This window comes from Triturus cristatus, chromosome 6 (assembly GCF_964204655.1).
Source record: "Triturus cristatus chromosome 6, aTriCri1.1, whole genome shotgun sequence".
Lineage (NCBI taxonomy): Eukaryota > Metazoa > Chordata > Amphibia > Caudata > Salamandridae > Triturus > Triturus cristatus.
In genome coordinates, this window is record NC_140589.1 from 1,064,416,707 (window position 1) to 1,064,438,145 (window position 21,439).

General features: G+C 46.8%; 1 protein-coding gene across 1 annotated transcript in view; it reads right to left on the bottom strand.

Annotated features, from left to right (window-relative positions):
* LOC146820990 (N-acetylglucosamine transporter UNC93A-like) overlaps window positions 1–21,439 on the bottom strand; it is a 38,997-nt gene that overhangs the window by 12,156 nt on the left and 5,402 nt on the right. The window contains exons 3-4 of the mRNA XM_085611900.1: window positions 8,278–8,459; window positions 1,590–1,813 (exon numbers count right to left, since the gene is read on the bottom strand). Coding sequence (XP_085468026.1) covers window positions 1,590–1,813; window positions 8,278–8,459 — 406 coding nt within the window. The remainder of the gene's footprint in view (window positions 1–1,589; window positions 1,814–8,277; window positions 8,460–21,439) is intronic.

Here is a 21,439-nt window from a genome sequence, read left to right on the forward strand (position 1 = left end):
TTCAAAACTAATGGGGCGCTACGCTCCGCTCCTACCCTGAAAGTCTCCTGGGGATTCGTCAAGCGGGGGCTGAGAAAAAAGGGGGGTCCCAAAACGCGTTTTCCCCATGCATTTTTCCATAGGACCTTTAGACACAGCTACAGCCCGAACGGCTGAACAGAATTACTTGAAATTTGGCAGAGAGGTAGCCATAAGGTCAAGGGAGTGCCTTTTGTAGGTCTGGTGTAAATCTGTTCAGTAGGTCCTGAGAAAATAGCATTTAAATCAATATATATATCTGTAAGCGCGCTCCGTGCGCTTACCGTAAGCTTACCGTACGCGTACGGTGACGTGCGCGAGCTCAATTCTGATTGGTGGTTACATGACTGTAAACATTCGAATCGGTCAAAATCAGGAAGTGTCGGCTGCCATTTTCTGTCTCTCGCACTGAGAAACAAAGGTGGAGAACGTGAAACGGGGGCAACGAAGAGAGTTGCAGACCCCCTAGTGTTTGTCAGGGGGTCCAAGAAGGACCCAAAAGTCAGAAAAATAAATTTAAGATTTTTTTTTAAAAATCGCGGGGTACGCGTACGGTAAGCTTACCGTACGCGCACGGCAAAAAAAAAAAAAAAAAAAAATAAAGAAGTAACAATCACATTTATTAAATAAATTAAAGGACCCACAAGGGAGAAAAAAACAAATGTTACTGCGTAAAAAAAGGCGAGGCGCGCACGGCATGGACTGCGCAACGTGGGCGCTCGGTGTGCGATGCGCACCGAGCGCCCACAGCGCGCGCAAGGAGCGCGAAGCGCACCGTGCGAGCAGGGTGTGCGCATAGTGAAAAACCAGAAAAAAAAATAAAAAATAAATACATAACTTAGCATTTCAAAAACTGTACAAATTCACTGAAAAAACCATAGGTTTCACACACGTTATAGTTAGGAATTATCATTTACAAAACCTTGCAAATTCACTTAAAAAACCATAGGTTTCACACATTTTATAGTTAGCAGTACATTTCACTCGTAAAAAACCAATGAAATTCCACGTTATAGTTAGATCAGGTAACTATAACTTGCGCGACCGCAATCCACAATGTGTAATTTCAGATGTCATCATTGATGTCATGAGTGATGTCCCTGACCATGTCATGAGTGATGTACTATGTGACGTCATCAGCAGTTTATTGTGGGCGCGCAAGTTATAGTTACCTGATCTAACTATAACGTGGAATTTAATTGTTTTTTTACGAGTGAAATGTACAGCTAACTATAACATGTGTGAAACCTATGGTTTTTTAAGTGAATATATATATATATATATTCATACACATACACACACTCCAAAGGAAAATGTTAAAGGCATGCGTGGTACCAGCATGTGTGGTGAAGGCTGCATTGTAAATGTGTGCCTGTTAAAGGCATGCGTTGTAATCCCATACATCCTTTCCTGAACTGCACATAAATGAACCCCAACATGTGGTAGAGATTACTTTCTAGTGATCATAATAGCAGGTGGCTCTCTAGGGGTAAGTATGACCTAACCATACAAGGGGAGCAAAAAGCAGGATCTCTGCTACAGATGTTTTCTGTTATTTTGCATTGGTTTACCTCGAGAAAGGTCCAGAATCAGGGAAGAAATAAGGTTTCCCCAAATGCGACATGTCTGTAGAATTAGGAAGAATGTTCCAAAGTATTCGTTGATAACTTCCTCTGCTGCTCTCTGCGTCAATGCTGCCTGCTTGCTTCCACACACTGTTATGTAGGTACTTTTGGCTGCCCAGAGGGCTCCTCCTCCTAAGCCCAGAAGCACAGAGGAGGTGATCAGAGTGTACCTGCGAAACAAAAAAGCCTGCTTCAGTTCATTGGCTTGACAGTGAGAAAAAGAGTTATTTACTGTTTTGCATTGTTATGCTGCTTAGAAAATACACAGACCAAAATCATGTATCATTACTACTATTTTATGCAGTCTCTTTGATATAGCCCAAAAGATTTTTTTCCTGTTTTGATGGATGATTAATTAAGTATTATAACTTATTAGACAATCAAATGCTAAATGAACAGAGGCACTGTTCTCTTACTTTGGTTTTCATTCATAAATTATTTTATTCCAGAATGATCTAAAGGTTTGAAATATATAACATCTGAATGCCTCTATCTTACTTTTGAACGCCAATAAACTAAAAAGATTAAGACAAAAAGTGAAAAAGTAGAGCAGTGCATTTTTTTCAGCACGAAATGACGAAGGGTGTGGCCAAGAATGACACTGTCACGTTTAGGCGTTCACAGCGGGGGTAATACAGTGCACGCAACAGAATGAGTGATAGTGGATGAAAGGGTATTCAAGGCGTAGAACTACATGTCCCACAATGCCAAGGAGCAGTCACTTTCCCACTTCCTGCCTCTGCTTAAGCAAACGCCTGCTGGCCGCCCAGGGCATGACACCTGTGAATAGTCGTCACTTAGGGAAGGCGGCTACCAGACTCCTTGGAATTCTCTGCAGTAGAGCAGTTCTGATCTTTTCCTCGTGCTGGAGCGCAATTGACATTCCCCTTGCTGCCAGAGCCATTCTGCCGACTTGCTCTAAAAGGCGAGCACACAGGCAGAGAGTGGCTGTCAGTCACCTCGCGCTGAAGCGCGTCCATGTTTCCCTGCTGCCAGAGCTGTTCTGACAACTAGCGCTGAAGCGCGTACACGGGCAGAGAGTGGCTCGCATTTAGTTTCTGGAACTCATCGATTTCATCGCGCTGGACCACAATTGACTATTTGCCTTTTTTCAGAAGCGTTCTGTCAACATGCGCTGAAGCGCATAATCAGGCAGAGAAGGCTTGTATTGTCTCCCCTAAAACTCAACAGTTTCTACGCGCCAGAGCGCATTTGACAAGCATCCTCTGGATCTAGCCCAGTTTTCTTTTATGCATAAGAGGTTCTTCACCGAGTAGAACGGACAGCTTCGTCCAGAGCCCAGCTAAGTACATTATCTGTTACTCTTTACAGGAAACTATAGAACTGTGCCTTGCTTCTATGGTTTATAATAACTGGAAAACGTGATGGAGGATATGTTTGTTTGTACCAGAACCAGTAAAGCAGTGGATGGTAAGGTGCTGACATCAGGCCCTGTGCGTTTTCACACTCAGTGGATCCTGATGCAAATTGGGACGAACCATTACGATCAAATTTGTTTCGACCTTATAGATGCCCCCCACTTTAAACTCATCAATCAATCAATTAAAACTTTATTCGGATACAAATTTTGTGTCCATAAAAGCATACAAAAGTTTAAAAACAAATCTTTAAAATCAAGAGAATTCATGTAGATCATGAAAAGGTTCTTATACGCGGATTGTACCAACAAGTAGTATATAACACATTATTTCTTTCAGTCTTAATCACAATTACAATCTAGCGATTTAAGAAGGGTCATGGTTTGCACGATATTTAACACAAGCTTTTAAAAAACTGGCTGTTGGTAAGATGCTGTACTCAGTGTCCAAACATTGTAAAGCAAGGAGGGCCGGGCGACACTGGCGTAGGCCTATGAATTTTAATAGAGGTAAAATCCATTTTTGGCGTGGAAATTCATAGTAACTACAGAAGAGGACTACGTGCAATAGCGATTGTTCTGATTGCCCATCACATGGACAAGGAGTTAGTTTACTAGACCAATCTTTTGTCTTCGGGAAAGTTAACAACCGATGAAAAGTATTAAACCTGAATTGTCTTAAAAGATATTTTTCATAATGATTAGCACTAGATAGTAAATATGGCTGAATCCCAAATGAGACTTGTACCGTGGCAAGATGGAAATTTGTAGGCTTTAGAATCTCAGATGTTAAGCGAAGCTCACGTAAATGGGATAGGCACGCGGTTTTCAGCTTTTTGCGTGAAATATCTGCTAAGGACTCAGGGAGCATGAAAAGAGATTCCAGGTTTACATCTCTCAGGAATTTATAGACATACAGCAGCCATGGGATGTTTTTCCAACCTTCCAGTGTGAGACAGTCAGAAATAAGCAAACGAGTCAGTTTACACTCTAAAGTAACCCATAGTCGATGCCATAAAAGGATTGATTGGATTGCAATAAGATCAGAGATATAATCCTCCCCCAACTCCATATGGCAACCATAAGTTGGCGAACTATTAGGAGCGGCCAAAAGGTACCGCAAAAAAGCATTTTCTATTTTTTGGATAATTTCCGAATTAACGTGACCCCAAACCCCGGCCCCATACATTGCCACTGGGCGGCACTTGGCCCTGTAGATCTGAATCAACTCCCGGGAGGGGCGCTGGCCTAGTTTTTGCGCAAATGTGACCAAAGCTGTTGTAGTTCTGAGGAGCCCCAGCTTTCTGGCCCGGAGGGTAGAACCCCAACTAGAGGTATTATCTATCTGAATACCTAAATAGGGGTATGAAGTTGCGGTCTCCAGAGTGGTATTATTTATCCGGATACTGCCAGAATGTCTAAAGCGTTTCCCCAGATGCATGGCAAACGTTTTCTTTATGTTTACTTTTAGATCAAGGGCTGCCATGAAGTCACAATATCTATCGAGGAGAAGTTGGAGTTGGCGAAGGGTCCTGGCCATGATCACCGCGTCATCCGCGTAAAGCAACGTGGGTATTGGACGGTGATCAATCATGGGCAGGTCCTGACTACCAACCAACATCGCAGCCTCTAAGCCATTGGTGTATAAATTAAAAAGAAAGGGTGCCAGTACGCATCCCTGTCTGACACCCTTAAGTACTGGGAATGATGTTGTAAGTTCCCCCCCCCGAACCATACCGTACTTTTGCTGAGGCCCCTGTATAAAGATTCCGAATAAAGCTCACCAAGGGAGGATCAACCCCCATAGCCAAAAGTAGTTTCCATAATTTACTATGGGAGACGCAATCAAAAGCCGCCGATAAATCGACGTAGGCTAAGTGCAACCTCCCCTTTTTGGCCCCTACGTATTTACCTATCAATAAAGAAAGGTTTAATGCCTGCTCCACCGTCCCAAGTCCCTCTCGGAAGCCATACTGAAGGTCAGAAACCACTTGATTACTTTCAGCCCAATCCTGAAGTCTTTTAAGAAGTAACCGACCCATCACCTTCCCAGTAGAGTCCAAGAGGGAGATGGGACGGTAACAGGCAGGACTATCACGGTCACCCTTCTTAAAAATAGGAGGAAGAATGGAAGTTGTCCAGGACTCTGGTGGGCCGATTTTAGTGGCTGCTTCGAAGACCTTAGTGAGAATAGGGGACCATAATTCTAAGTTATTTTTAAATATGTCCACGGGAACCCCATCAGGGCCTGGGGCTTTACCACATTTGGAAGCCTGCAGTGCCATAAGTACCTCATCATGATCAAAATAAAGGTTAAAATTAGGGGAGAGGGGTGGTCTACTATAGTTTTGGGTAGTTGACATCCCTATACTATCTGAAGGGGGCTCTGACATAGAATCCTCCGAAATACCAAAAATCCTTGAAAAATGACCAACCCAAGCTGCCTCATTTTGGGCATGCCTTGGCTCACACTACATGACCCCCTAATTCAATGGGCAGTCCGCACCGTCAATATGAACTCGTCATATTGTACTGAACATTGCACATGAGAAAAAGCCCAAAATTCGTCTCAGGGGGAGAATCCTGCTGTACTGCTTGCTAGCAGTTGTACGACACAGAGTGTTTGCTGTGTCTCCACATTGCTGGAAGAGTATCAACAGTTCGGTGCCATATTTAACGAACAAGAAGCAGGCAAGCTTCCTCGGCACAGGGAATATGACTGTGTGATTGAGCTGGAGCCTGGGACCAGCATACCGTGCAGTCGTATATACACCCTTACGGAGGCTGAAACTACCTACCTGCAACAATATCTGGATAAGATGCTGACTTCTGGCTTCATCCGACCCTCATCCTCCCCTGCTTCCTCTCCGTTATTCTTCATTCCGAAACGTGAAGGGGGTTTAAGGGCTTGCATCGATTACCGGGCAATCAACAGAGTGACCAAAAAGAATAGGTATCCTCTGCCATTGATATCAGTGCTATTGGACCAATTGAAGGGAGCCAAAGTCTTCACCAAACTGGACCTCCGGGGAGCTTACCATCCGGTACGGGTGCGGCATGGAGACGAGTGGAAGACAGCTTTCTGGACTAAGTTTGGGCTATATGAGTACCAAGTAATGCCCTTCGGCCTCTGTAATGCTCCCGCCGCATTCCAGTTCTTTATGGACGAAGTCCTAAGGGGACTGTTGGGTGTATCATGTATAGTGTATATCGATGATATCTTGATATACTCTGCGTCCTTAGAAGAACACATCCCTCATGTGTTGGCAGCATTGGAGCGGTTACAATGGTATGCTCTCTACGCCAAGCTGGAGAAGAGTTTGTTCCATGCCTCCGAGGTGGAGTTTTTAGGGTATGTTATTGGGGCCAATGGTCTTTGTATGGACAAGAAAAAGATACAAGCCATCATCCAGTGGGAGTCACCCTAAAGTGTAAAGACCTTGCAAAGTTTCTTGGGCTTTGCAAACTATTACAGGAGGTTTATTAAAGGATTCTCCTGCATTATTCAATTGTTAACACACCTACATAAGGGAGCAGCCTTTCTCTGGACTGCAGCTACCGAAAAGGCTTGCCTGATGTTAAAACATTGCTTTACCAGCGCCCCTGTGTTATGTCATCCTGATGCCAATCAGCCGTTTGTGGTAGAGACAGCTTCGTCTAGAGCCCAGCTAAGAACATTATCTGTTACTCTTTACAGGATACTATAGAACTGTGCCTTGCTTCTATGGTTTATAATCTCTGGAAAACGTGATGGAGGATATGTTTGTTTTCTTTTCTTTATTTTTCGATTTTGTGCCCTTTTTGTATGAAGAGTAGTATGGTAGTATTAATCGTAAGTGCATCCACATATTATATATTATATGTTGTGGTGATTGAGGGTTGTGCCTTCATGTGTACTGTATTGTGTCTCACTTACAGGAGAACACGGGGCTGCAGTAGGAGTGAAGTCCCAACTCCAGAACAACCCCTCCTTGAGTGTTTTCGCAGCTGCATCGTTATTGTTTTGTTTATCCCTTTTTTCCCTTTCCCCTAAGCTGGTATTGTCTATGGAGTGGATACACAGCACTCATAGGTAGTTCCATATAGGGGGTAGGGTTATCTGGCATCTATCCTCGCTCCCGCTGTATCTGGCTTCTGAGGTTAGTGGTTAACCATTCTGTGAACTGACAGACACCCACAAAGAAGACAGTCGCAAACTGGACTGCATACTTGAGGGCTAAATGAGAGTGCCCAAGCAGACCTAGTGGCAGATGCCAAGCCTGTACCCACGAGGCTGGTAAGCTTGTCATTGGAGCAGGTCAAAACAGGGCGGGTGTTTTCACTGCACCCAGAGAGTTTTATTGCCGGTAACTGGTGCTACAGTGACAGCTCTGTGCTGGTGATAGAATGTGTTTGTGTTGGAAGTCCAAAGGAGGTGCCTTAGAGCACACACACAGCAGGGCCTGCACCGAGATCTCCAGAAGAACCACGTGTCAGCACCATGAACACTTGTAGCATATATCTGACTATGGAAAAAGCACATAGTTACTTAAAACCTTCAGAGAGTCCATGAACTGGAGTGAGTAGTTATCACTTCATGGAATAGGTTCATCCTAGATACCATCTAATGCAGGTAAACTGGAGTATGTGGTGGGCTCTCAGAGGTCTTGTAACAGAGCAGCTTGAGCTACACCATTTAATTAAGAAGGGGCTCTGATCGTCGACAAAATCTTTTGACTAATCCCTCCTGAGTTATTTTTGGCTCTCAGTCAGAATACAGTGCATGGTAAAAATACATCCAGTGCATGGAGCACCTTTACAATTAAAGGAACAACAATATCTCACCTCACAAGAGCTCCGTTGAAGAGGCAGGATTGTGGACATGAGAGCAAAAGTGATTATCAGAGGATGTACAGAGGAGGCACAGAAGTTTTGAGGATTCAATATAATTAACACTTCTACCAAAACTGATGCTTGCACATAGCTTTTCTACAGCTGGTTTCAGAGTTTAGCCAGATCTATTCTGAGAATTTCTGACTATGGAGGAAACGAAAAAAGGAGGAAGGTGATGTATCCCCAATTTAAATATCAAAATTATTGAGCTAAACATACAAACATTTTATAGTAAAGGCCTAAATTCCCTCACACATTTTTATTATAGCATTGGATTTGGTTGTGGCAGCTAGTTAATCATCTCAAAATACATTTCTGTATGGAACACTACAATCTGCAGTCCAGCATTTAACAAAGTCAAGTAGTCAAGTAAATGGAGCTTACCACTTTGGGTAAAAGTTGGCTAGGGTGTAGGTGATGTAGCAGCACATGGAGACGACAATGGTCCACTTGCAGCCAAATCTCCTCATCACAACAGGACCGAGGAACAGACAAGAGAAACAGAAGGCTCCATACATCACACTCAAAGAGACAACTCCCATGTTCTCTTCCTGGTTCAGACTGCTCTGTGGAAAGATCACACACAAACTGTTATTTGTTGCAGAATAAAGTCATGTGCCCGAAAAACGGGCTGTTCCATGGAGTGGAACGAACCAAAGGTCCCCTAACCCATTCAGTCCTGAAAACAGCCCACAATTTGCCCATCTCTCTAGGAGTTTGCTTTGCGTTCTGTGTGACCAGTTCAGCTCTGAAAGCTGTCATTTTTCAGTCAAAACATCGAAGCTCGAGCGACTCAGGAAAGTCAATGATCGCCATTATAGAGGACGTAGTCTTGCGAGCTCAGTGAACTGTTCAGTGGTGGATTACACACTTGAAGGTCAGAGATGAATGATGGGAAGGATGGTATCAGTGTACTGTTGGCATAGGGTAGCTATCTTAAACCAAAGAAATTGATGAAACTGCCATGGAAGTGGTGCAGATGGAAATTATGATGCAATCAAGAATAGAGTCTTGGGTGTCTCCAGTGCTTTAAATGGGGGGGGGGAAGTGCAGGTGCTCATTTAATTGTGGCGAGTGGTCGGGGATTGGGGCGGGGCTTAGGGGAGAGACATGTGTTGTAAATAAAGACACTTGGACTCACCTGCTCTGGAGTCTGCATTTCTTTCAAGATTATTACAACATGCTTCTTGACTTATATACTACTTGCAGCACATACCAAAACAAATGAGAAATGTCTTTCAATAAACAAAGAAGGTTTGTTTATTCATTACACACCGAAATCCAAACGTGGTTATATTTTCACATTTCCTTGCTTTGTAATATTGGCAACATCACTCCTGTTAATTGCTGTTGCTTGGCACAATACCATATATTCTTGAGCGACACAGAAAGAAACAAGCAGACGTGCATACACAAGCATTCCACACTTTTCCTCCTTCCAATTGTGGCTATTCTCTCCCCCTTTCTCTCGTATTTCTCTCACACAAAAACAATCACAGGCAAGCAGACAAACATAAGCAGGCTCCTACACAAAAGAATCAGGTGGGATTAAAGTCATTTGAACCTGGCTACCTCCCTCGGCTTTCTGAATAGCTTTGTCACCGGGCTGCCTCGATTTCTGTGTTTGCAACACAGCATGATGGTGAACACCCGGACGGTTCGCAAATGAGCCCACGCTGAATAGTTCAGCGGGGGCTCGGCTCAGGCCTACAGAAGTGCCTTGCCTGTCAGAGACAGTCCGCCAGCACCAGCGCTTCATGAGTACCAGTACTCTCCTTGGCAGTAGAGAAGTGCCGGTACTAAGAGTGATAAAACTAAGAAGTGCCGATACTCAGTACCGGTGAGTACTGGCCCATTTAAAGCACTGGACCGTGTCTCACATATGTAGGGTGAGGAGGGTGCGGATATAGAGTGATTGTAAAGATTTCTGGCACTGGGATGGCCATCTCTGCTGAAAGCTGCAGAGAGGGTAAGGAGAATAATGATAGAGCAAAGGGCACCATAATGATCCCAGCAGTCACTTAAGACAAACATGTTAGTAAGCAGTGGTCCCAGTGAAATCAAATATCTCCTCACAATCCATAATACGACCTGCATTTCACCACATGTGTGGTTAGAATCACAATAAGTATTTGGGTCTCTGGGATGGACACCGAAAGGTGTCTTTGAGCTCACTGTATCGTTTCCATGACTTAGTGGGACCAATAACATTATGAGCCAAATGTCTGTGTCTGTCTACATAAAATGTATTGTCAAAGTCTTTTCAGTATCAAAGAATAGCACAAATTAATCCATTTTCGAGCTGTTAAAAATAATTGACTGTTGTAATTCATAATCTTGGGAGATTATAAAAATAGAAAGTGGTGAATCATGTTTGTAAGATCTAAGTTTTCATTTACATAAAAAGAAAGGTGTGGCAAGATAAATATAAGCTTTCAGCTGGTAATTGGGTGTGCACTGTGCAGTCGGGCAATTGCGTAAATTGCAACCTGCACGTGTGATGCCAGCACATTGACGTAGCCGCATACAGAGGGTGGGAATGCTATGCCGCATGGCCTCGGAGCTCCAGGTGCTGGCTTCTAGCTTCGCAGGGACTTGTCTGCCCTCGCAGACTGTTGTGATCTGTACACAGACACTGCCGAAGCATTCGACTGTGTTTGATCACAGAATTCATACTGTCAAGTTCACATAGCACTGCATCAATTCTCCCTCGTCAATGGCGCATTCAGTAGAATTGAACGCCCTCACAAATGACCAGAACGTTGCGCGTGCAAAACTCAAGTTTGCAAACTAGGAAGAAGAGGAAAATTTGATGTGCAGGTCGTAAAGGATTGCGTCATCACAGTAAATGTATCACATGATCCAGAACAAATAAAAACATCTGCTTTAATACGTCTTAGATGTCGAAGCCTAGACCCTCGAGAAAACAAAATCAGTTTAGAGAGAGCGTCATTTCAGGTAGAAAAGAAAACATAATAATGTTTTACTGCTCCCCCTTAAAATGTTCCTCATGTATCAAGCTTCCAAGATGGCTGTCATGTAGGTCACTCTAACTTGAGCAGCTTACCCTGCCTAAATATCTAGAGCACCCCTCCTCAACCCACTGCCATCAACCCTCACCAAACACATGAGGCAGGCCTCTTCTCCGGCACCTCTCTCAGAAGGTTCCTCTTTGCCCTGGAATCACAAGTTATTCACCAGTCCTGAGGGGGTGGTCAGAGGCCTAAATGTATCAAGCTTCCAAGATGGCTGTCATGTAGGTCACTCTAACTTGAGCAGCTTACCCTGCCTAAATATCTAGCGCACCCCTCCTCAACCCACTGCCATCAACCCTCACCAAACACATGAGGCAGGCCTCTTCTCCGGCACCTCTCTCAGAAGGATCCACTTTGCCCTGGAATCACAAGTTATTCACCAGTCCTGAGGGGGTGGTCAGAGGCCTAAATGTATCAAGCTTCCAAGATGGCTGTCATGTAGGTCACTCTAACTTGAGCAGCTTACCCTGCCTAAATATCTAGAGCACCCCTCCTCAACCCACTGCCATCAACCCTCATCAAACACATGAGGCAGGCCTCTTCTCCGGCACCTCTCTCAGAAGGTTCCTCTTTGCCCTGGAATCACAAGTGATTCACCAGTCCTGAGGGGGTGGTCAGAGGCCTAAATGTATCAAGCTTCCAAGATGGCTGTCATGTAGGTCACTCTAACTTGAGCAGCTTACCCTGCCTAAATATCTAGAGCACCCCTCCTCAACCCACTGCCATCAACCCTCACCAAACACATGAGGCAGGCCTCTTCTCCGGCACCTCTCTCAGAAGGTTCCTCTTTGCCCTGGAATCACAAGTGATTCACCAGTCCTGAGGGGGTGGTCAGAGGCCTAAATGTATCAAGCTTCCAAGATGGCTGTCATGTAGGTCACTCTAACTTGAGCAGCTTACCCTGCCTAAATATCTAGAGCACCCCTCCTCAACCCACTGCCATCAACCCTCACCAAACACATGAGGCAGGCCTCTTCTCCACTTTGCCCTGGAATCACAAGTTATTCACCAGTCCTGAGGGGGTGGTCAGAGGCCTAAATGTATCAAGCTTCCAAGATGGCTGTCATGTAGGTCACTCTAACTTGAGCAGCTTACCCTGCCTAAATATCTAGCGCACCCCTCCTCAACCCACTGCCATCAACCCTCACCAAACACATGAGGCAGGCCTCTTCTCCGGCACCTCTCTCAGAAGGATCCACTTTGCCCTGGAATCACAAGTTATTCACCAGTCCTGAGGGGGTGGTCAGAGGCCTAAATGTATCAAGCTTCCAAGATGGCTGTCATGTAGGTCACTCTAACTTGAGCAGCTTACCCTGCCTAAATATCTAGAGCACCCCTCCTCAACCCACTGCCATCAACCCTCATCAAACACATGAGGCAGGCCTCTTCTCCGGCACCTCTCTCAGAAGGTTCCTCTTTGCCCTGGAATCACAAGTGATTCACCAGTCCTGAGGGGGTGGTCAGAGGCCTAAATGTATCAAGCTTCCAAGATGGCTGTCATGTAGGTCACTCTAACTTGAGCAGCTTACCCTGCCTAAATATCTAGAGCACCCCTCCTCAACCCACTGCCATCAACCCTCACCAAACACATGAGGCAGGCCTCTTCTCCGGCACCTCTCTCAGAAGGTTCCTCTTTGCCCTGGAATCACAAGTGATTCACCAGTCCTGAGGGGGTGGTCAGAGGCCTAAATGTATCAAGCTTCCAAGATGGCTGTCATGTAGGTCACTCTAACTTGAGCAGCTTACCCTGCCTAAATATCTAGAGCACCCCTCCTCAACCCACTGCCATCAACCCTCACCAAACACATGAGGCAGGCCTCTTCTCCACTTTGCCCTGGAATCACAAGTTATTCACCAGTCCTGAGGGGGTGGTCAGAGGCCTAAATGTATCAAGCTTCCAAGATGGCTGTCATGTAGGTCACTCTAACTTGAGCAGCTTACCCTGCCTAAATATCTAGAGCACCCCTCCTCAACCCACTGCCATCAACCCTCACCAAACTCATAAGGCAGGCCTCTTCTCCGGCACCTCTCTCAGAAGGATCCACTATGCCCTGGAATCACAAGTTATTCACCAGTCCTGAGGGGGTGGTCAGAGGCCTGAACTGATGAGATGACATTGTCTCTCATCAGATGACAGTCCAGCATCTGCTGATGTTGCTTTCAGGACCTCCACAATCAATCCACAATTCTCTTTTCCATTGCCCTTTCTCTCTGTGCGACCCACTGCTACACTTCCACCTAGCTTTGCATGCATTCCTAGACAGGCAGCTGCTCTGACTTCTCCTCTTCCACCTTGTCCTGTGGCATCAATTCAGAGCTCCTCCAACTACCCATCTTCCCCATCAGGTCTCAGTAGCCTTCCCTCTCCAGATCCTATGATTTCTGGAGGAGATGCATGTCTGTGGTAGACCAGTATTCCCATGCTCTGGTTTCCATCGCTGGTGGGATGGGCCTCTTTCTGTATGTTGTATTGTGCACCCACCCCTGCCTTTCGTAGGCAGCATGCCCTGCGTCCCCCCCAGCTCTTGTATACCACTGGCACCTCGCATTTAGAAGGGAATGGCATAGTTCACCGTAGTCCTCCTTGCCAAGAGGCAGAAAGATGGCAGTCTGATGGGCTACTGTGAGTTTTCTGCTTGCTGAGTTTGGAGGGGGCTGTGATATTCCAGTCTTTTCACGTCTCTCCTCCAGCAACCCTCCCATGCGCCTTATCCTTTGCTCTCACAACTCTACATGCAACACCTGATCTGATGCCCCTTTCACTCAAACATTGGCATGTTTTATTTGCACACCTATTTCCAACACAGCGCAGGTATCCATCTTAGCCAGCAACACCATTTGTCCATTAACCCTAATTGCATAGAAGCAGGCATTCCACCAAACTAAGAGATCCGCAGGTAAATCGTGAAGCCCTCTGGCTACATATTCCCAGCACTGGAATAACACGCCGCCACTTTATGAATGAAACATTGCTACTCAATCGTTTGCTATAGCCACACATGGCTATGCATGAAAATAAAAACCAAAGGAAATGATGGACGGAGTGTTGAACACTGCAAGCACTCACCCCCAGTCAACTGATCTGGGTTTAATCCATCACCGTTCTTTAGCCCACTCTGCCACCCCAGTTCAGACATGGCCATATGCAAATCAGCCTGACCCCGTGCATGAAAATAGCAATGATTCAGCACTGGAGTACGAGACAGTGTCTGGGGGCCTGTGGCTGCTCCTTTTTAGGTCTCGCCTGACCAGCGCTTTAGCGCTGCTCTGGCGAGACTTATAGTAAGCGCGTTTTGGAAGTGCAAACAGTGGCTTTGCAGGCCTCCAACTACAGTGCATGTGACCCGTCCGGGCGCGCGCACCATTTGGAGTCCTGCAACCACTTGTTTGCTTTCACTTTAGCCGTAATTCATCGCACCATTTGGCAGCCTGCGTGCCCGCCCCCACTCCCCCTCCCCCTCCCACTCCGTCAGCTTCAGTGCGCGCTTGTTTTCTTTCTTCCTCTTTAACTTTGCATCTTCTTTCCCCGTTCTCTTTTTGTATCTTACTCCATCCTCTTTCCGTTATATTCCACTTTCTCTATTTCTTTCCTTTCTCCGTCTCACGCTTTCTCTTCATTTTGACCCCTATATTTCTTTCTTCGCTGGTATTCGTTGTTTTTCTCTTTGGTTGTATTTCACTTTCTCCATTTTACTCTTTCTTCGCTCTCTGTCTCACACTCTTTCCTTTTTCTTTGAGCTCTATATTTGTCTTACTTCCCTTGTTCTTTTTCTCCCATTCTTTTTGCATGCCTCGCTCGTTTTTTTCTCTCTTTTCACCTCCCCTTTCTACCTTGCTTTGTTTCTCTCTCTGCCCTTCTCTGTTTAACCCATCCAGGCCCCCGTTGCCTCCATCTAAGCCTCTCTCTTCCTATTTTTTAAGTTGTGCGTCGTTGCAGTATCTGACTTCTCCCACACTCGGATACATCGCCAGGTAGGAGGCAGCACGCGCCTCCCGAGGACGTCTCGTGACCATCTCTTTGTTCCATGATATAGTTGAAATTGATATGCCTACAACAGGCTTCCTGGAAATAGCATATATTTCCAAATCTTCCTGAAATAAGACGGCATCCGCCTAGGCGCTGCATTGAACTGCATTAAAATTACAGTTATGTAGCGCTTGGCACCCCTGACGAGAGGCGGCAGCGCTATATGTTGTGTTAAGTAAATGAAGCACGTGCCGTGCTGATCAGTGTTGATCAAGGTGGGATAATGGCATTTTAATGGCAGCTGGTGTGTGACAAGTGTATGACCGGTCTCAGTTTGTTACAAACACCGATGTCGTGGTCCAGGTATATCCACACAGTGCGCACAGCCCGGCTGCCCGGGGGAGGGGTGAGGAGGGGGTGTGCTGAGCACGGCTCTGCAGCTGAGTTCTCCGTCTCACATTATCAGGTACAACATTAAACTAGGGGAAACCGTACATTAGTGCAGCCTACCAGCTGTCCTTAATCACGTGCGCCCCCTACGTGCAACAATTCACTGTCCCCCCCCCCCCCCCCCCCCCGCCCCACTGCCCTCGCGAAAAATATTTCGGAGTAAAAACCTAGCACAGTGGTCAGATTTCTATCCTTGTGATATAGATTTGCCCACGTTTAATGCACACACGAGTGAACTTTTCTTACTGACTCCTGTGGGTACGTGTAGTTTCTTCCTTCTTATGTAATCACCTCACGTGCAATATTGTATATATCTTGTTTCACATATGTTATTGGGGTATCTGTCTATTAGGAAACAACTGATTCATAAAATGATAATTTATTTTTCACTGAAACATTTTAAGTGTATTAATGAGAAGAACTAATTAACAGATATAAAAACACTCTGTGTAAGATCTAGGCAAACGCAGGCGCAGAACAAAACTCTCAGCAACACCCAGGCTTCAGACAAGTCCATACCTTTTTTTGGAGAAAACCACTCCATCCCTAAAGGTTGCACTTTCTTCCTCAGTTCCATATCTGTTCTTTTCCCCTGTCTCTGTTCCTCTGTTTCATTTCGCCTGTCCCTCCTGAAGGCTTTGAGTTAATCTTACAGAGTGCATAAAGTGCTGGGCAAACATTCAGCATAACTTAACTAAACACACACACACGCAATCACTCTCTCTTTTCGCTCCCTCCCTCCATCTTCCCTCTCTCTCTCTCGCCCTAACTCTCTCTCTCTTCTTCTTCTTGTTCTCTCTTTCTCCCTGCCTCTTCCCCCTCTCTCTCCCTCTTCCCACCTCTCTCCCGCCTCTCTCCCTCCCCCCCCTCTCCCACTCCCCCTCCCACTGCACGCCTCACACTGCTGCATGCCGCACACTGCTGCACACCGCACGCTGCTGCACGCCGCACACTGCTACACACCACACACTGCTGCATGCCACACACTGCTGCACGCCACACACTGCTGCATGCCGCTGCACGCCACACACTGCTGCACGCCACACACTGCTGCACGCCACACACTGCTGCACGCCGCACACTGCTGCACGCCGCACACTGCTGCACGCTGCAAACTGCTACGCCACACACTGCTGCACGCCACACACTGCTGCATGCCACACACTGCTGCACGCCACACACTGCTGCACGCCGCACAATGCTACACGAAACACTGTTGCACGCCACACACTGCTGCACGGCACACACTGCTGCATGCTGCACACTGCTGCATGCCACACACTGCTGCACACTGCTGAATTACTCACTGCTGCATGCTGCACAACACTGCTGCACGCAGCACACTGCTGCAGCCGCACACTGCTGCACGCTGCACACTGCTGCACGCCGCTGCATGCCACACAGTGCTGCATGCCTCACACTGCTACACAAAACACTGCTGCACGCCACACACTGCTGCACGCAGCACACTGCTGCACGCCGCACACTGCTGCATGCCGCACACTGCTACACGAAACACTGCTGCACGCCACGCACTGTTGCACGCCACACACTGCTGCACGCCACACACTGCTGCACGCCACACAATGCTACACGATACACTGCTGCATGCCACACACTGCTGCACTGCACACACTGCTGCATGCCGCACACTGCTGCACGCCACACACTGCTGCACGCCACACACTGCTGCATTACTCACTGCTGCATGCTGCACGACACTGCTGCACGCAGCACACTGCTGCACGCCGCACACTGCTGCATGCCACACACTGCTGCACGCCGCTGCACGCCACACAGTGCTGCATGCCTCACACTGCTTCACGAAACACTGCTGCACGCCACACACTGCTGCATGCCACACACTGCTGCACGCCACACACTGCTGCACGCCACACACTTCTGCACACCGCACACTGCTGCATGCCGCACACTGCTGCATGCCTCACACTGCTGCACGCCTCACACTGCTGCACGCCACACACTGCTGCACGCCGCACACTGCTGCACGCCGCACACTGCTGCACACCGCACACTGCTGCACGCCGCACACTGCTTTTATGCAAGTTTATGCTACTGACATAAATGACAATGCCTTTTATTTGTTTTAAAACCAAAACATAAATAAAAGGCATTGTAATTTTACAATGCCAATAGCTCAAACTCTTATAAATGCGAGACCTATTGCATTGCAAATGCTTGTTATCCAGAGACTCTGTTACATGCAGAGGAGAGCCGTAGCAGCACTTCACCACTGCTGCCGCCGCTGGGGACTCAGAATCCCATAATCCCCTGCCCAATACACCTGTGCCGGATTTCGTGGCATTAAGAGACACGCTGCTGTCCAGCGACGCGGGACGCGCCCGGGCCAAGGACGGTCCCGTCTATGCCCGTCGTGGCCGGTTGAGACTGGACGACCCCCTGCCCCCTCATGGAATGTCAGCGTGTTCATTCCTTGAGTGTGTCCCAGGTGATACACCCTGGTCAAAAGGAAAGCTAGCCCTGTCGAGCAGAGCTCTCTGCAAAGGACGGTCCAGCGCCTAGAAAAGTGTTATCTTACCTATCTTCAGCTGTGGGAGCGCTGTCTGAACAAATCGTTAATGTAGGTGGGGAGTTGGCTGGCCTCTCATGCACAAGCTCATGCCAGTGCATCGATACACGAATGGGGTGTTACCTCTGGAACTGGCCTTGTGGAAACTGGACCTCAAGTAGCTTGGGATAAAATTACAGAGTCATGTATCAAGGGCCCTGCACAGTTACAAGTAGAGATGCACCAGCGCCCGCAGACTCCCGAGCAGCCTTACAAACTGGTAAAAGAAAACGCAAGGAGAAAACTGGGCCCAAACTGCGCACTCTTACATCTCATAAGGAAGTGACGTGTCCTCCTAATGACGTGAATCCAAATGGAGGGTCTGGTGATTGGCTCTTCCCCCAAGAATTTCAGAGGATCGAAAAGTGATAGTTGATCTTTTGGAGCCTAGCTCTTCCAGGTCGGATACGATGGAACAGCTACTCACAGGACAAACAAGGCCTGCTTGTTAAATTCCCGTAGCTCGCAGAGAATCAATTACCCCAGAGGGAACGCTTGACAAGCTGGCTGTTCACACGTTATTGGTGGGGGGAGAGGGGGATGCATTTAAGTAAGGACCCACGGTCCGTGATAGCATGCCCATAATCCACGGCCTAACCCAGCACCTGACGAGGCGGGAGGGCCTCTTGTTATGGAAAGGAAGAATGGCGCACCGCCACATCAGCACGGCCCTCGAGGCAACTCGTTACCTTGTGGCAGTAGGTGACGCCCCTCAGTTGGCACCTAACTTCACTGAAAACTATCTAAAACACAAGGGGCCATATGTAGGTAGCCCAATACCGGTCGGTAACGGCCGATTTTCGGTAAATATACCGTTACCGACCGGTATTTAGGCTTTTGAGATGTGGGGGATAATTTCTGTATTCGGTAATTTACCGAATCGGTAAAATTACCGACTCGGTAATTTTACCGATTCGGTAAATACCGAATACAGAAATGAGATGTAGGGGGAGTGTGCGGTGGGTGTGGGGATTCGTTATTTACCACCAACTGAAAGTTGGTGGTAAATGACGAATGTCTCTGTGAATGCATTATTTGGCCCTTAGATGTGTGCAATGTGGCAGACACACATGCCCTCAAGGCATGTATGTGTGCCACATGTGCACACATGCAGGAATCAGGGGTGCAACAGGGTGTCAATGTGACACCCTGCCACCCTTGATTGAGCTCCCCCCATTACCGATTCGGTATTTACCGATTCGGTAATGGTAACTGGCTTCCCATTGATTCCTATGGGCCTCCTGGCCCATAGGAATCAATGAGATACAGGTTACCATTACCGAATCGGTAAATACCGAATCGGTAAATACCGATTCTAAAATACCGACACTTACCGAATCGGTATTTTTTTACCTACATTACATTTACCGATTCAGAAATACCGATTCGGTAAAATTCGGTATTTAAGAATCGGTAAATGTAATTTACCTACATAAGGCCCAAGGTGACGACTGGTTCAAGGACTATACAACTATGGGGCCGCATCTTGGGACTCAGATTGATAGTGAGACGTGTACATTGGATGGGTAGCACCCGAAACCCGTTCACGGGAGACTGTGTAATAATTAGAGCTGGCATCGCAGGCGTGTCCTCACCTTGATTAGTTCACCGAGGAGTACAGTAATCGCAGCCTTTCCCTTGGGAAATTTTTTATAGGGCACATCATGCGTTTCAAATCTTGGGCCTTGGGCATTCCCGACTCCATAGGAACCAAAATTCCGTGCCGCCGGCACTATTTATGTTGAACACATCAAATCGCTTTCCGTCACTAAATTCCCTGGGACATGTGATAGACTGACTGTACCTGAACCTGCTATGGGTCTCTCACCGGGGACATGTACCCCACTCGTTGCGGCTTCATCAGAGCAGGTCCCCAGAGGTTTTTGGAATATAAATTGGAACATTGTGGGTCTTGGATCCAAAGTGTGTGACCCAGTGTGGGTTAATTAAGCGACACAATTTGATATTATCTGTTTACAGGAAACAAGGGCATTGCCTAGCATTCATTAGGGGGGATTCAAGTCTTATTTCACCGCAGCACGCGAATCTCAAATAGGAAGGCCAAAGGTGGCTTTATTGTTTTTATTTCAGTAACGGGTAAAGGTGTTTTTAAGATCTTCGGTGCTGGATCCCCTAACATACAAACACTCCTACTTTCGGTTGAAAGGGCACTAAAAGCCCTGTTGATTAACTTTTATAAGGCCAAAGGTTCATCTTATGACTTAGAAAACTTATATAATCTGGATTCCTTTGTTGGCCTGCTGGAGGTGTCCAAATAGGAACCCACTAATTTATGCTAGTGGGGGATTTTAACTACCATTTATGCGAGGCCCCTTTTTCCTTGCCGCAGGAGTCCATGCACTGTCACCAAATTGAGGGTTTATATCTGGTTCATTCGCCGCAAAGGGAACCTATTAAATTCTATCCTTGAGAAACATGCTCTAGCTTGTAGTTTGGATAAATGTGTCCATCCAGGGGGCCTGGTTCCAACCTTTACAGGCAGAGGCTGTGCCTCCTTTATAGATTTTATTTTTGTTTCGCCACCCATCTTTTCCCAGCTCTTAGAGGTCAAAAAATGAGTGTATCCCCTACAGGGACCATAACCCTAACTGTATTTCTCTCAACAGGGGTGATTCCATGAGACCTGGAAGTCCTGGGGGGATACTGAAGCTCACTAGCCAGGGAAGAAGGCTAAGGTGGTCCCAAGCATCCCCTAAACAGAGTAGGCATATACTTTTTACCTCATGTTCTATCGACTTGGCATTGTGCTCCAGCGTCTCTCCTTGCACCTGTAAGATCCTGGATGCCTTCGCCTATATTGCCTGTGCTATTTCTGAAAGCCTTAGTCACCCCATGGGATCCAGGGGCTGCACTGGACCGAAATGATTTGACAAAGGTCGCTCACTGGCCTTGGAAGAGTTGAAAAGGTCCCTTAGGCCATCCCCCAGGGCTGCCTTTGATGTTGTTTGCGGTCGATGCAAATATAAAGCTGAAATATGCAGGTGTAAGAATGAAATTAGGGACGGAGCATGGAATAACCGACTTGACCCATGTAGCTTAAAGAATAGTGCCAAGTTTTGGGCCACGAACAATCAGCCTTTTTTTGCTCAGGTTGATGCTCCAGCTCTAGTACACCACATTATGGCAGATATCTAACCTTCACATTTCACAGATGTATATAATGGGGGGCTAAGCCCAGTTAATCATGAGCAGATGGAACCACTGGCAGGGGTACCCCATTTAGTGGTCACAGAGGCTGAAGTAAAGAAGGGACCTTTGGGTTAATCTAAATACAAGGTGCCAGGACCTGTATTTGGCCCCCAGAATTGTATGTGCGTGACACTGATACATGAGCCCCCATGTTAACCAAGGTTTAAAATGCTGCTGCGAAGGAAGGCGCTCTATCATGGGCTACGGTCTCGAAATTGCAAGACTTAGAGCTATTGCCGCTGTAAACATAAAAGCGGACGAGTGCTGAAACATAAAGCACAGCACCAGTGTTGA